The sequence below is a fragment of the Passer domesticus genome, chromosome 4, assembly GCF_036417665.1.
Source record: "Passer domesticus isolate bPasDom1 chromosome 4, bPasDom1.hap1, whole genome shotgun sequence".
NCBI classification, from domain to species: domain Eukaryota; kingdom Metazoa; phylum Chordata; class Aves; order Passeriformes; family Passeridae; genus Passer; species Passer domesticus.
The window spans coordinates 42,041,897-42,055,583 of record NC_087477.1 but is presented as its reverse complement, the minus strand read 5'-3'; the positions used below and the strand labels follow the sequence as shown (position 1 = coordinate 42,055,583).

The following is a 13,687-nucleotide window of genomic DNA, read 5'->3' as shown; positions in this document are numbered from 1 at the left end:
TTCCTTAATATTACAGTCCTTTTTTCAGATAAAAGAACACTCTTAATACCTTGAGATTTGAAAGAGGTTTAAATAAAATCTTTAATGCATTAAATTAAGTGGAACTAACTAAACAGAAACACCATAAGATTTTTCAAAAATAAGATAATAGCTCATTCAAATCATCAAATATCTGGCTTATGGATATGAGGTGTCTTCAGAAGTATTATGATGATGGAGTGTCTTATTTTTGATACTTTAATTTTACATATTTATTTAAATTTATTTGTAGTGATGATTTAAGTAAAAAAAGAACTATGTATTAAAGCAATAACTCTTTGTTATTCTTTGCAGAAAACAAAGTGTCTTTCATGATATTAAAAGTGCTGACATGAACAGTCACGAATCAATGTAACAGTCATGAATCAATGTAACTTCCATGTTTTGATTTAAGAAAATACATTAGCCTATAAGTATTAAAGAATACACTCTAAAATGCATATTCCCAGTGTGGAGGCAGCAAAATATCCCATAATTTCTTTCCAAAATAAAAGGTTCTGCCTGACATGAAGGACATACATTTCATACTGTTCCTCATTTAATTTTCAAGGAAACAACTATTTCCAGCCAGTATTTGAGCTGAAGCACAGCAAGTACCTGTGCTGGTGTCACAAATATAAAGACATTAAAGTCTCTCCCTTGCACAGCAACTGTTTTTTGTTGACTCGTTTCACTTCAGGAAGGGTGAGGAAGAAATGTGCTGCACAGAGTGGACTATGCCAATTGGAAAAAAAAAAGTTGTTGTTATTTACCTTTCACCCACATTTTGAAAATTGAAAGAGAAAGATAAGTTATAAAACTTGTTTTTTCATTTTCTCTTTAGTGCGCTTGGCTTTCTCACCCACCATTGGCATAGCTTCACTACCAGACAGCTTTTTAGTTGTTTCTAATTCTTATCCTAATTATCACACTTATTGGTTGACCTAGCAAAGGGGATTTTGCCCACTAATCTGTTTAGTAATGCAAGCAGGGTGATATATATTGGTGATGGATAGCAAAGCATTGTAGGGCGCTTTTTTTCATAATTTGCCATTTGGTATTTTTAAATAGGAAAATTATCTTCTGGAGCATCTAAAAAAATGGAAGTTCATGTCAAGTCCACTGAACACTTTCAGTTAAATAGTAATAAAAGCCCATTGGAAATCTTAAAACTCATCGCTGAACATTTCTAAAATATTGTAGACTGATTTTTCAGGTTAGATTCTTAAGGCAAGTAAGTATAAGCTTAAAAAACAGATGTTTTTCCAAGGCAGCCATAAGGATATTCTGATATTCAAGAACTAATTTACGGACACAAGCATGTTTCATCTAGTTTGTTTTTCTGATGAAAGGTTTTCTATGAATGATGGGCAGGTGTTGGCTAGTATCCCAGTGGCTGACAAAAAGTACTAATCAATATTGAGTTGAAGAAAGCTCTTTCAAACAAATAATGATCTTTACTCTCCCATTAAAAATAAATTTCAGGAAAAGAGTACACTGAGTTTGAGAACTCTTCTTTCCACCTGTGCTACCACGTATTGTTCCTCATCTGTTACCAAACCAGCAAACAGACTTACTGGAAAGAACACACTGGCCAGAAAATCAACATGGCTAAATTAACCTGGACATGTCTGAGGAACAATTAGGTCTCTAGCACACCAGTTTGGTAAGTGGGTCAGCTGTTTTGCAACCAGCACCCACCATGACAAAATGGTATGTAGGAGAGAAAAAATACCGCATAGGATATGGATTGCTTTCAACTTAATTAAAAGTAGGAATAAGATCATTCTAAGCAATGAAAGGTGAAATAACAGAAGAAAAGAAAAATAAGCAAATATGTTAAATGATTAATTATTCATGACCATGTAATCAGTAAAGCAAACAAAAATTTCCTGAGGTTTAAATATTTACATCTTCTGCTGAGAAGTACCACAGTTGTAACCACAAACACAGCTAAGCAACACTTATAATTGCAGTGTGCAAATATTTGGTAATCATTGAGGCAATGTTGAAAATTGACTCCTTCATGACTGTAAATATATACGGTGATAATTTTGTGTAACATAAGCATCTGACTGAAAATTCAGGTTTCCTATTCCTAACCCATTTGTAGGGATTGTGATCCTTTTGTTTTTCCTACCAATTAGACATTTACCTTGAACATTGAAACTATATTTATATAGTGTTATTATGTCATTATAGCCATTCTCATAGTTAAATTATACAATCTTGGGGGTTTTAACTCAAGATGAACTAGGCTTTTACTGCTACAGTTCACTGTTGTCATCTTCTCTGATTCCTGAAATTCATGCCTAGGAACACAAGACAATTTTTTTTTCGTTTTCTGCTACCACATAGTCTTCTGACAGAGTTTCAAGCCTATATGTACTACTTCTGGTGACAAAAGGGAAAGATGTGTTCTTTATTCTGTCAGAGGATGTGGGATACCTGAATTGTGCTACGTGGTTCACCTGTTGCATCACGAACCGTACGTGCCCATCTGTACTCTGCAGTGTACATCTGTGTTCAAGCTGTTACTTAACAAAGTTCATACCAGCAACCTACTCATGCTATCTTGTCATATCTAAGGGAATCCTGCTGGTGCACAGCCTCTGGAATGGTATCTCTAGGACCCTGTGGACCCTTGTGTCATGAACTGCAAAGATGAAGCAAAGCAAGCTAGGTTCAGCGGTCATTTCCTCAGTCCATGTTAAAGCACCAGTGAAGCAACAGAAAAAAACACAACAGCAGATAGACTTCTACCCAGTCCTATTTACTTTGTTTTCACACTTTAGGAAACAGAAATGACTCTGTAAAAGGTGGGACCAAGGTGGGACCATGTTCTATTTGTGTCAGTAAGGTGAATGAGAGTGCATTCTGCACAGGCTCTTGAAGGTAGTTAATAGCAGATTTGGAAAGACAAACCTTTAGCATCGGTCATCCTTTGGAAAAGACTTTTGGCAGCCTGGCAACTAACTCACTGGTCATCAGTACAGTTACTGGAAAGCTGACTCTCCCAGGCACAATGCTTCAGCCTCACTTTAAGTGCCACATCAGATTGATTCTTAGCATCTTAAACACACATTTCCTTCTGGCAATATGTGGGTGGATCTCTGAACATAATGGGAACCTTCTGTTTGACCCAATTTGACCAGATTAAAAGAGGATATACAGGTCACGAACTCTCCATTTTTCAGGGCATAATTATATCTAATTTTCTAATAATCCGGTTTCTATACAGTGCTCTTTTCCCCATTTTTAAAGTACCTATTATGCCATGTTGAAACGTTGATCCAGCTGTACAGAGATGAAGTCATTTGCCTGAAATCACAAAGCTGACCCCAGTAACAACAGATCTATCCGTGAGCCCCATTCTCACCATTTCTTCTCATCATTTGGTCAAACATGTCACAGAGTCAAAAACCTCATTCAACACTGCCTTATCACGCATTGTGCTGTACAGGCACAAAATCAGGCTTTCTCTGCAGGTCTAGGTCATGAGTGGAAAGGTGTTAATGCTTCCAGTACAGAGAGCATGCAAAAGGACATACTGAAGTAATTGCTGGAACAAAGCCCATGGCAGAAGACAGGGTTTGTCAGCGCTCTTGTAACAATATTGAATAAGGCAGATACCAACAACTTTAGCTCCCCAGCGAGGAAGTATTGACTAAAGTCATTGCAATGGATTCACTGTGTTGAAGGATGGGGAACATTCATACTTTCATTGCTTGTGAGAAATACCACAGACTTCTTTTCCAGATGTGCCACTGCCCAATGGCTTCACACCTTTCTCTGCCTCAGTTTTTTCATCTACAGAACTGGGAAAATGGTGTTGAGTCTCTTTGCAAAACACAGATCTGTGGCGAGAGAGGCCTACATAATCCTAAAATATAATTTGTTTTTAGGCAATTGATAGTTGGTACAGATAATTGAGATGGCTACTGTGGCTTTTCCCTGTGCTATTAGAGTGAAACTTCTGCCAGCCCCCGTTACGAAGCGATGTGTGAGTTTGATTATGCTTGTGACTAGGTGTAGCATCTCCATGCCTTGTCTCACCTTCCCGCCTCCCTGGCTGGAGCAGAGATCAGGCGACTAAGTGCAAAGCGGGTTCTGAAAATGGGAGGAGTGTATGTGCAAATTCTGGGAATCCACCTCAGATCCCTACCCCACCTCTTCCCACCACCTCCCAGTGCCCGCCCCCAGCTTCAGCCTGCTGCCTTAAACTGCTGCCACCCTGAGCTAGGTTGAACATTCTCGGCTGCTGACTGCACAAGTGCACCTGGTGGGACAGACACGATGGGGCTGAGGTTGTGCAGCTGGGCTCCCCTGGGGTCTCTCCTCTCCCTGCTCTTTTCCACCAGCATGGCGGTAAGTGAATGGACAGCGTTTAGGAAACTGCGTCTTAGCGCAGACAGTGGTGTTGGAGAAAATCCACTAAAAACAGCCCTCTTTCTTCTCTTCAGTACATTGCTACCAGAGACAACTGCTGCATACTGGATGACAGATTTGTAAGTACCTGAACAATTTTCTTTTATCTTAAGAATGTAACTGAAGTTTTTCTATGCTGATTATTAACTAGTGTTATCGCTTGAACCTCATCATTCTTTTCAGTACTTATTAAGTGCGCTTTACTTAAACCTGTAATTTACTGATAGCAGTATATGCTTGGTAAAAGTGTATGGGGGGCTGCACTGTGGGTGAAAGCACATACCCAGCACATGCTACAATAATGGCATGCACTGTTTTCTTGCTGTGTGCATGTAGTGTGAAAGTAAACTCTAAAAATTCAAACACAGCAGAAAAGCCTGCTGCAAATGCCTGCCCTTTTTTATCCTTTGTCATTTGTGTCAGAAGTGTCTGAAAGTTCCTCTGCCCAAATATTCTGCTCTCTTTGCCCCGACACATTGCCAACTGTGTCTCTTTACTCCTTAGGGTAGCTTCTGCCCAACAACTTGTGGCATTGAAGATTTCTTTAGTAAATACCATGCCGCTGTAGATAATGACCTGCTGGAAATGGAGAGACTTTTGCAGCGGATTTCTAATGCCACAGTAACAGCAGACCATCTGATCGAACACATCCAAGGCCTCTATCCTTCAGAAAAGCAGACATTACCAAGTGAGCATATAAAATAAGTACACAACTGAAAAATATTACTTATGTGGTTTTCTTTTTATAAATTTGCCTAACTACAATTGTTTTGTACCTTTTTTGTTTTACAGATTCAATTGATGATTTCACTCAAAAGTCCAGGAAAATAATTGAAGAAATTATCAGATATGAAAACACTATATTGTCTCATGAAGCTACTATACAGTAGGTACCTTCACTTCTGTTGTCAGTGACAATATAAATAGTTTTCTTTCTGTTCTTCTGTCAAGTGCCAAAAAGCCTCTCCCAGAAAGGTTTTTTTTGCTCTTGCGCACAGTTCTGCCCAAACTGCCATTAGCAGCTGCCTAGCAAGGCACAGAAGGATCATGAGGATCTGACACTGAATTCCCTGATCACCTGGATAAACTGTTAATTGTGCAAGAAGTGCAAGATAAGAATGCCATGAAGTCTGGCAATATTTATATTTATGTTTCTGCTGCTGTGCCAGCTATCCCTAAATTTTTTTTCATGACCTTTGGAGGTCATGAGTTTTTACTGTAAAGCAGAGCGCGTGGAATGTTTGTGCAATCATTTACTCTGGCCAATTTTTCTGCATACGTCCATGAAAATTAGCTCGATTATCTAGTTCAAAATCATAAGTAGCTATAAACTCAGTGATAGTCTTTTATAAGTTGGCATTAGAAATAGAATTGAAAACATCATTAATGTTGCTAATTCTTAAGGATATGTTTTTTGACAGATCTCCACTTCTATGATATCATGTCAAAGACTTTTTTAGGCATTCCGACACTTACAGCAGTTTATTTAGAGTACTTATGTTTTACAAATGCATCCATAATTGAAGAGGAGTTTATAATTTACTTCAGGAGAGCAAAGTAAAACTTTCCATAGAGTTATATTAATACATTAATTACTGGTTAGAGTTTTTCTGATTAGAGTCAAGTTTTGCATATGGTTAAGTTTTGCATGAAGTTAGGCATGTGCTTTCCTATTTTGCCTGTCCTTAGCTCTGAATACTAGTGCTGAGAGAGGCACTCCGTTTTACAGGGGTGCATGTGGCAGCACGTTAGATCCGTGAGGCACGTGTCCAGGGAAATCAATGTGCATTACACATTCTCAAACAGCAGATACAACAACCCATTTTTGTGTCTCTCTGTCCAGACAGTTGACAGACACACATATAATGAACGGCAACAGGATCACAGAGCTGAAACAGAAGATTGCCCAGCTTGAGTCACTCTGTCAGGAGCCGTGCAAGGACCGGGCTGAAATTCAGGAGACAACTGGAAGAGGTGTGCAGAATGTTTCCTGTATGGTGGAGGGTTAATTCAACTACAAGTGATGCTGCTTGGCATCACAGCAATGATTTACTTGGAATCTTATGGGTCACAGACTTCTGCAAAGACATATGAAATTGCAAATTGTAGAACCAGTCAGTACAAGTTAGATGCTCTGCAGGCAAGGATTCAGGTGGAACTTAGCTCTTGCTTGGCCTTTTTGGCCAAAATACAGTTATGCCAAAATGTGAGCTAAACACGAGGGACATGACTAGAGTTTCCATGGACCTGGGACAAAGAGAAGATAACTCATCAGATTTCTACTAAGCCACGTGGAAAAAAATTTAATTATTCCATTAGGTCCAGAAGCATCTTTTTTGTTGCTGTAGAAATCAAAGCAATTACTGTGTTTTACACTGCTTAAACTCTATGTGAGACTAAATTCATCTTCACCTTATACAATCCTTTGGTAGGATTTTTAATGGCAATGACATTGAAGTATGTGGACTAAATAGCTAACTTTGCAACAATGGTATTTAGATAAATTGCATTTCTTGCACTAAGAAAGTTAGAATAGAAAATAAATGTGAGGATAGAATTGAAAATGATCTTTGGAATATCTTTACTTCAGATTGTCAAGACATTGCAAATAAGGGTGCAAGGAAAAGTGGTCTGTACTTTATCAAGCCTCAGAGAGCCAAGCAGTCATTCCTAGTCTACTGTGAGATTGACTCATATGGCAATGGCTGGACAGTACTACAAAGGGTATGTCACTTATGTATTATTGCTATAAACAAACTTTTTGCATCAGCACTGTTTTTATTTACTTACATATGATGCATATCTTTTTGACTGAGGTTTTTATTTTTGTTTTTGGTGTTCTTGGTTTTTTCCGTCAGAGACTGGATGGGAGTGAAGACTTCAGCAAAAATTGGGTTCAGTACAAGGAAGGATTTGGACATCTGTCTCCAGATGACACCACTGAGTTCTGGCTGGGCAATGAAAAGATGCATTTAATTACTACACAGTCTACTCTGCCATACACCTTACGAATAGAGCTGGAGGACTGGAGTGGCAAAAAAAGGTACTTGCTTATGATGCTTCTGAAAATGACAGCTTAAAACCAACTGCTCCCACTGCTGCATCAGTTCATACTGATAAAAGGTCACTCCTAAAAAATTATGAACCCTTAGACCAGCTGACGTGTACATGGAACTGCTTTGGCTCCTGAACTTACAGCAGTGACAGCAGTCACTGGGTGTGACTTGATGCCAGGCACACATGCCTGTCAGAAGGCCACATGCAGTCAGCACTCATTTATTAGGCAGAAGAAATCTGTTTCTTCTCTCCAAGTTTCTTTGTCTTATCTTATGGACTACATTATTGTTATAGGTCTGGTCTACACTGTTCTGTTTTGTTCTCATCTATTATTTTATTTTTTATTTCTATTTTTATTATGACTCTAGGAGATTATATATATAATGTGTGTGCATTGATAAAGTAGATATTTCATACATCACTAAGGACTAGTAGTCAGAAAATATGTCTGGCACTGGAGCACAAATGTTGATCGGATGTGTGTCACTGAACTGAGGCCCACAGTAATCTAAAAACAATTTGTTCTAAAATGCTAGGATGCAATAAATGCCTTTTCTGCAGTGTTACCGCTGATGCATTTTTCACTTGTGCATGTGCTGGGAATGCAGCATGCTCGTATTCAGCACTGCCCTCTGTTCACAGCACTGCTGACTACGCTGTATTCCGAGTGGGAAGTGAAGAGGACAAGTATCGACTGACTTACGCCTACTTCATCGGGGGTGACGCCGGGGATGCCTTTGATGGGTACGATTTTGGGGATGACCCAAGTGACAAATCCTACACCTACCACAACGGCATGCGGTTCAGTACCCACGATAATGACAACGACAACTACGAAGGCAACTGTGCTGAGCAGGACGGATCTGGGTGGTGGATGAATAGGTGTCATGCTGGCCACCTCAATGGCAAATATTATCAAGGTAAGGTGTCTTCTTATAGTCCAGGATACCAGGTTTCAGTGACAAAGGAAAATGAGTCATGCTTATAGAGTACACTTTGCCTTCTGGATTTTCCAAAGATGACATTCTTTGCAATAATTGTTAACACCAGTCAGTAGTAGGAATTAATGACTGCTCTCCATTCCAAAGTGGGAGAATCAAAGAGAGAAACAAAATAGAGGGAGAAAGGCGGTGAACAGGGTCTGTTAGGATACTCAGGGATGCCATGGAGGTGTCAGGACCAGAAAAATGTAACTGTTTTAGAAAGCAACCAACTGTTTTTCTCCAACTGGTGTTTCCTAGGTGGTGTGTACACATCGGAAGATGCTGGTCCATCTGGATTTGACAATGGCATTATCTGGGCAACCTGGCGTGACCGGTGGTACTCCATGAAGAAATCTGCAATGAAAATCATCCCATTCAACAGACTGTCAGTAGATGGACAGCAGCACAACTTAGGCAATGTCAAACAGGTTCGACCACAGGGCCGGGGAGATATTTAAAATGAACACACAACATTGTAATAATTTCAAACACTGGCCATGTACAGCTGAAGTTAAGCCCACTGCATCTTAGAGAAGTTGGTTTTGTTTATCATTTTGTCACAGAAGTATTTGTACTTTAATTTTAATGCACCTTCTACATTACTGTTTCTTTTAATGGATAGATAAATGGGTAGTCTCATGATCAAGAGATCTCTTACCTTTGTGTATTTAAATGCTGCATTTTTAATTCCCAACTAATATAACTATTTATGAACACTGTCAACATGTCGTCATAGCCTTATGTACTTCTTTCATTAGAAGAACATTAAAATACGCTTTTTTTTCTGTTTTAGGTTGGAGACGCATAAAGGACAAATTGAGAAAGACCAGTCTGAACAGGAAAAGCAAATCTTTTCTTAGACAGTGAACTCAGCAAACATTACACAGTTCAGTTTTGACTATAAAGCAATATTGACTGTAAGATACCCAAACCTCTTCCCTGAGCAGTACATACCTCTGTAGATGGTTGGTTTTTTTCTGTACACATTGTCAATAAATTTTTGATTATTACAAAAAATGTCTGGGTTTGTTATCTGTGGTCTACACCTGGCCAAACAAGACAAAGAAAACTTTTGATAGGTGGATCAAACCTACTTGATTCAGTTATTCCTGAATTTCACACCAGCAGTTCCTGCTCTTTGTTTAGAGACATGTGTTCAACCTATTTCTACATAAATGTGACAAGTATCTATAAGTTTTCAAGTCTTCTAATAAAGTTATTTGGTGACATAGATCAAAGTACACAGCATCTTGAAAGTAGCTTATTTTACTGCTGATGACTATTCAACTTAGCTTACCATGAAGTAATGCATACATTTTCAGTTGGGATGTGCTAGGCAGTATCAATGACCAAAAAAAGGTATTCTACTCCAGACCATACATATTAACAAGTTTCTCAAATTTTACTCAAAATAAGTTTCATTTGCTATATGACACATAGTAGTACACTCTGCAGCTATTATTCTCACATATCCCTCTTTTCTTCCCACAAATATTTAAAAATTGCTTCAATGTATTCAGTGCCATGCAACCAAAAAATGCTACAATTTGCAGCAGAAATTGATTGCATGTTGCTTCCATTTTTTCTCTCTGGATCTGATCACAATTTGCTGTGTGATCCACATAAGCAAATCCACAGCACAGATCATGACCAGCAAAGAGTTTGCAATGCTGTCTGAATGTGCCTCCTCAAAATCTGATAAGTGCATTTGAGGGGCGTGTTAGCAAACCAAATTAGATTTGTGGATAAATTGCTCAACACCCAGAGCTAGAAACTATCACTATCTCAAGCTAATGCATGAAGAAGTAAAATAGGAAGTGTATTCTGGTCTTTATTTTTAGCTACTTATGAAACACCAGAAGTTTGCCTGATATCTCTAAATAGCACATTCAGGTGCTTTCTTTTAGAGACAGGAGGACATGGCAGTGATAAAAGAGACCTTACAGCCAGTTCATGCTGCCTCAGCAATTTTCCAGTTTTGATGCCCAGATATCTGGTGAGGCTGAGCATCTTCCCTGGAGCTGAGTCTCCACATCACGATAATCTGCCAATTCCCTCTAATTTTTAATTAAGATTTTGACATAGTTGAATTTTTGCTCTTGGGCCAAAAACTAAGAGGAAACCAGGTTTCTCAGGAGAGAAGAAGGCACCATTAGCTAGGGTCAGGTGAGGTTAACAACAGCTTGAGAGGAGGGGTGACCCCTCCACACCACTGAACTGGTATATTTGCACCCAGGCAACCAGCCATGATGCACAGCTCCCTGCCAGCCTTGACATTCAATTCCTCACCAAGCAAAGCAGTTTTCCTGAACATTTTGTGCTGTAAGGCCTCTCCTGTGGCTCCATGGAGCTGAAGCAGTACGTGTAGAGTGGCTGGAGAGAAGGATGAAAGGGAAGGGTTGGCAAGCCCAGTCTACTCCTTGCTCTGCAAACAGCCACCTGAGTAGCATTGGTTGAGTCCCTTCCACTTTCTGTTTTCAATTTATGCCACCTATGACATGACTTTAAGTTAATATTATTTATATATTTTTAACATGGATTTAAAAAATATTCCTTTCACCTCGGTCACTTTGATATCTGTATTTACACTCTGCTAGGTCAGAATTGTTATTGCCTCTCCTGGTTTAGATTTTGACTGCAATTTGATGGCCATCTGCTGTAATTACATACATTTCATGGATATGAGTTGGCATTTTATGGATTGCTCACCATAACTAAGATCAGTTTATTCTTCCACTTGGTTTGCTGATGGGTGTCTTAAAATTTTCGTAAATCATTTTAACCTCTGGAGCATTTACTCCAGCAGTCAGAAGGGTCAGAATCAGCAAATTCAAGAAGCCTGATCTTTCAGTGAAGTCCTATGACAGAGTCATCAGGATCCCAGCCCACTGTTCTGTTCTCTGGGCCCTGGAAGAAATCTGACAAGACTCGTGCCTCTGGAAGCTCCTTGCTATGGTATCCAATACCATATTTATAAGAAAGAGGCCGGAAAATACCTGGGTTTTTTTACCTCTTAAAAAGAGAATAATATTCTCAGTGTTATTTTTTTGCAAACAAGTACATTGCAATTGAACTTACTGCCCCTATTTTGTATACTGAGAGCTGAGCATATTTCTCTTTTCTAAATAATTTTTATCATACATGACCCTCAGACTGCAGCCTGTAGTAAAAATTACCTGTATTTAGAAAAGTTTGTACCTTTCACTTTACAAACGTTTATTAAAGGATTTGGTGGCCTTTGTTTCATACCTTGAGCTTGCAGTGACTCTTCCAAAGACCACTGTAGCACAAAACAGAGGAATCTCACTCCAAAGGCAAGGAAAAAAAAGGTGAATGAGAATGATGTAGAGGAAGAAAGAATCAAATAAAGTGGATGGACTGCAGAACTTCTGGGTTCCTCAGTTCTGGGATATTGCATTGAGAAAATGTGGGACAAAGTGCTGGGACTGACTAGTAATGACTTCAGAAGGGTTAGGTAGTCTGAGGAGCATATGATGAGATAGTGAAGATGAGAGCTGAGTCTGAAGGAGAATGAAGTCCAAGACAAAGCATCCATAGGCAGGGCATGAATGAGCAGGCAGGAGGAGCAGAAGGCACCCATTGGAAGCTGGTGGTAGGGCAGGAGACACAGAGGGAGCTGGGCAAACAAGGTGAGGCTCACAAACCACCTCTAAATCCCAGACTCCCCGACTGTTCCTGTGGCATTCAGCCAAAAGCAGGGCAGATGAAGTAGTGAACAGCACTTCTGTCCTTTGATCCTGAATTAAAGTTAAATCCAAAGTTTATCTAGCTCTTGGCCTCCAGCCTTTCAAACAAACACCAGCAGAAGTGACTGAATGATTGCAACATGAAAGCAGAGGTACAGGCTGAAGGTCAGGCACACAGATTCAGCCCCTGACTGTACAGCCTGAGAAGCTCCTCCTTCACCCCAGCTTCTCCCAGCAGTTGCCTTCGCAGCAAGCAGGAAACCCCTCTTAGTTTACCTAATATTTATGATCAGATATCAACTTTTTTTCCAGTCCCTCTAGCCTTGGTGGCTGAGTTTTACTTGGACCAGAGTTAAGTTTACTGTGTTTGAGTGTTACCAGAGAGCTGTGCCATCCCTCAGGGTCAGAAGAGGTCTGGAACATGCTACTTGCCATGTCCCCTGTTACCCTGGTGACCTGTGCCTGGAACACCACCTAGCAAATTGTCACATCCTCTGTCAGCATGGTTGAAAAGGCAGAAATTACTCTGCTTTGTGTGCTCTTACTACTACTACTGATTTTTAAGGCCCATTAAATTACAAATATAATGTTAAGTTATTATTGACGATCACAAAATCAAGCATTGACAAACTGGGAGAAGTTAGAACCCATGTGACATATCACATCTGCATTATGAAGGATGCTTTAGCTGTTGCACAGATTGTAACACACATAGCAGGACAGGGTGGGCCACAGTGATGCCTTCCTTACAGCTGATACCCTGCAGAAGAAGGTGCTATTCCTTCCCTGATCATGCAGTTCCTGTGGGAGAAGAGGCAAGACACGTGTCTCAGAGCTGTTCCCCCTGCGCCGTGGTGCCAGCACAGAGAGGCAGCTGCCAGCAATGGGATCTGCACACTGGGCGTGCCCTGAAGACTTCAGGCCATCAAAATGGATCCCAAAAATTAATAGCTACTTTGTGACTTAGCCTTCTCACCTGGTTTCCACAACTGTGAAAAGGGGAAAGTTATGGCCAGGGAATTAATGTTAGGTACCATAGGAAAATCCTTGAAGCTTTAAGCAGTCTGCCGAGCATCACTCTACAATGAAAAGAGTGTACAGCTCTGGGCAGATGCTTGCCTGTGGAGCACCATCCCCATGCTCAGTGTGAGGCAGAAGGGGTTCAGTGGAAGAAATCTCATATGTGATCCTGTGATAGAGCACATCCATGACTGTATGCCCAAGGACAACCCACAAAGGTTGCACCTGCAGATCTTGTTTCCTGAGCATGAAGATCACAAGCTTGTGATTTTTCACTAGACTTTTGTATCCATTATAGAGTCAAACAGTGAGCTTTTTTGAGTTTGAGTGGGAGATTCTTCATGGACCTCAGTATATTTTGTTCAACACCAACATGCAGGAAAAGTAATGACTTCCATTTTCAAATATCAGCTCTTTGTTTATGCAGCTAAATGCCCATCACACTGAGTGTGTGTTTTCCGGCAGGTAAGCACT

At 39.9% G+C, this 13,687-nt stretch overlaps 1 protein-coding gene across 1 annotated transcript; it reads left to right on the top strand.

The window, feature by feature from the left end:
* Positions 1 to 894: 894 nt before the first annotated feature.
* On the top strand, positions 895 to 9,460 carry FGG (fibrinogen gamma chain). The gene is made up of 10 exons (XM_064417442.1): positions 895 to 4,386; positions 4,482 to 4,526; positions 4,951 to 5,134; positions 5,239 to 5,332; positions 6,290 to 6,420; positions 7,037 to 7,170; positions 7,305 to 7,489; positions 8,146 to 8,423; positions 8,745 to 8,914; positions 9,280 to 9,460. The coding sequence occupies exons 1-10, from the start codon at positions 4,315 to 4,317 to the stop codon at positions 9,292 to 9,294; spliced, it is 1,308 nt and encodes a 435-aa protein (XP_064273512.1). The 5' UTR covers positions 895 to 4,314; the 3' UTR covers positions 9,295 to 9,460.
* The last annotated feature ends 4,227 nt before the right edge of the window (positions 9,461 to 13,687 follow it).

Coding starts and splice junctions, on each gene's coding strand:
- FGG (XM_064417442.1), top strand. CDS start 4,315: ATGGGGCTGAGGTTGTGCAGCTGGGCTCCCCTGGGGTCTCTCCTCTCC. Junction 5,333..6,289: donor TCTCATGAAGCTACTATACA/GTAGGTACCTTC, acceptor CTCTCTGTCCAG/ACAGTTGACAGACACACATA. Junction 8,424..8,744: donor CAATGGCAAATATTATCAAG/GTAAGGTGTCTT, acceptor GGTGTTTCCTAG/GTGGTGTGTACACATCGGAA.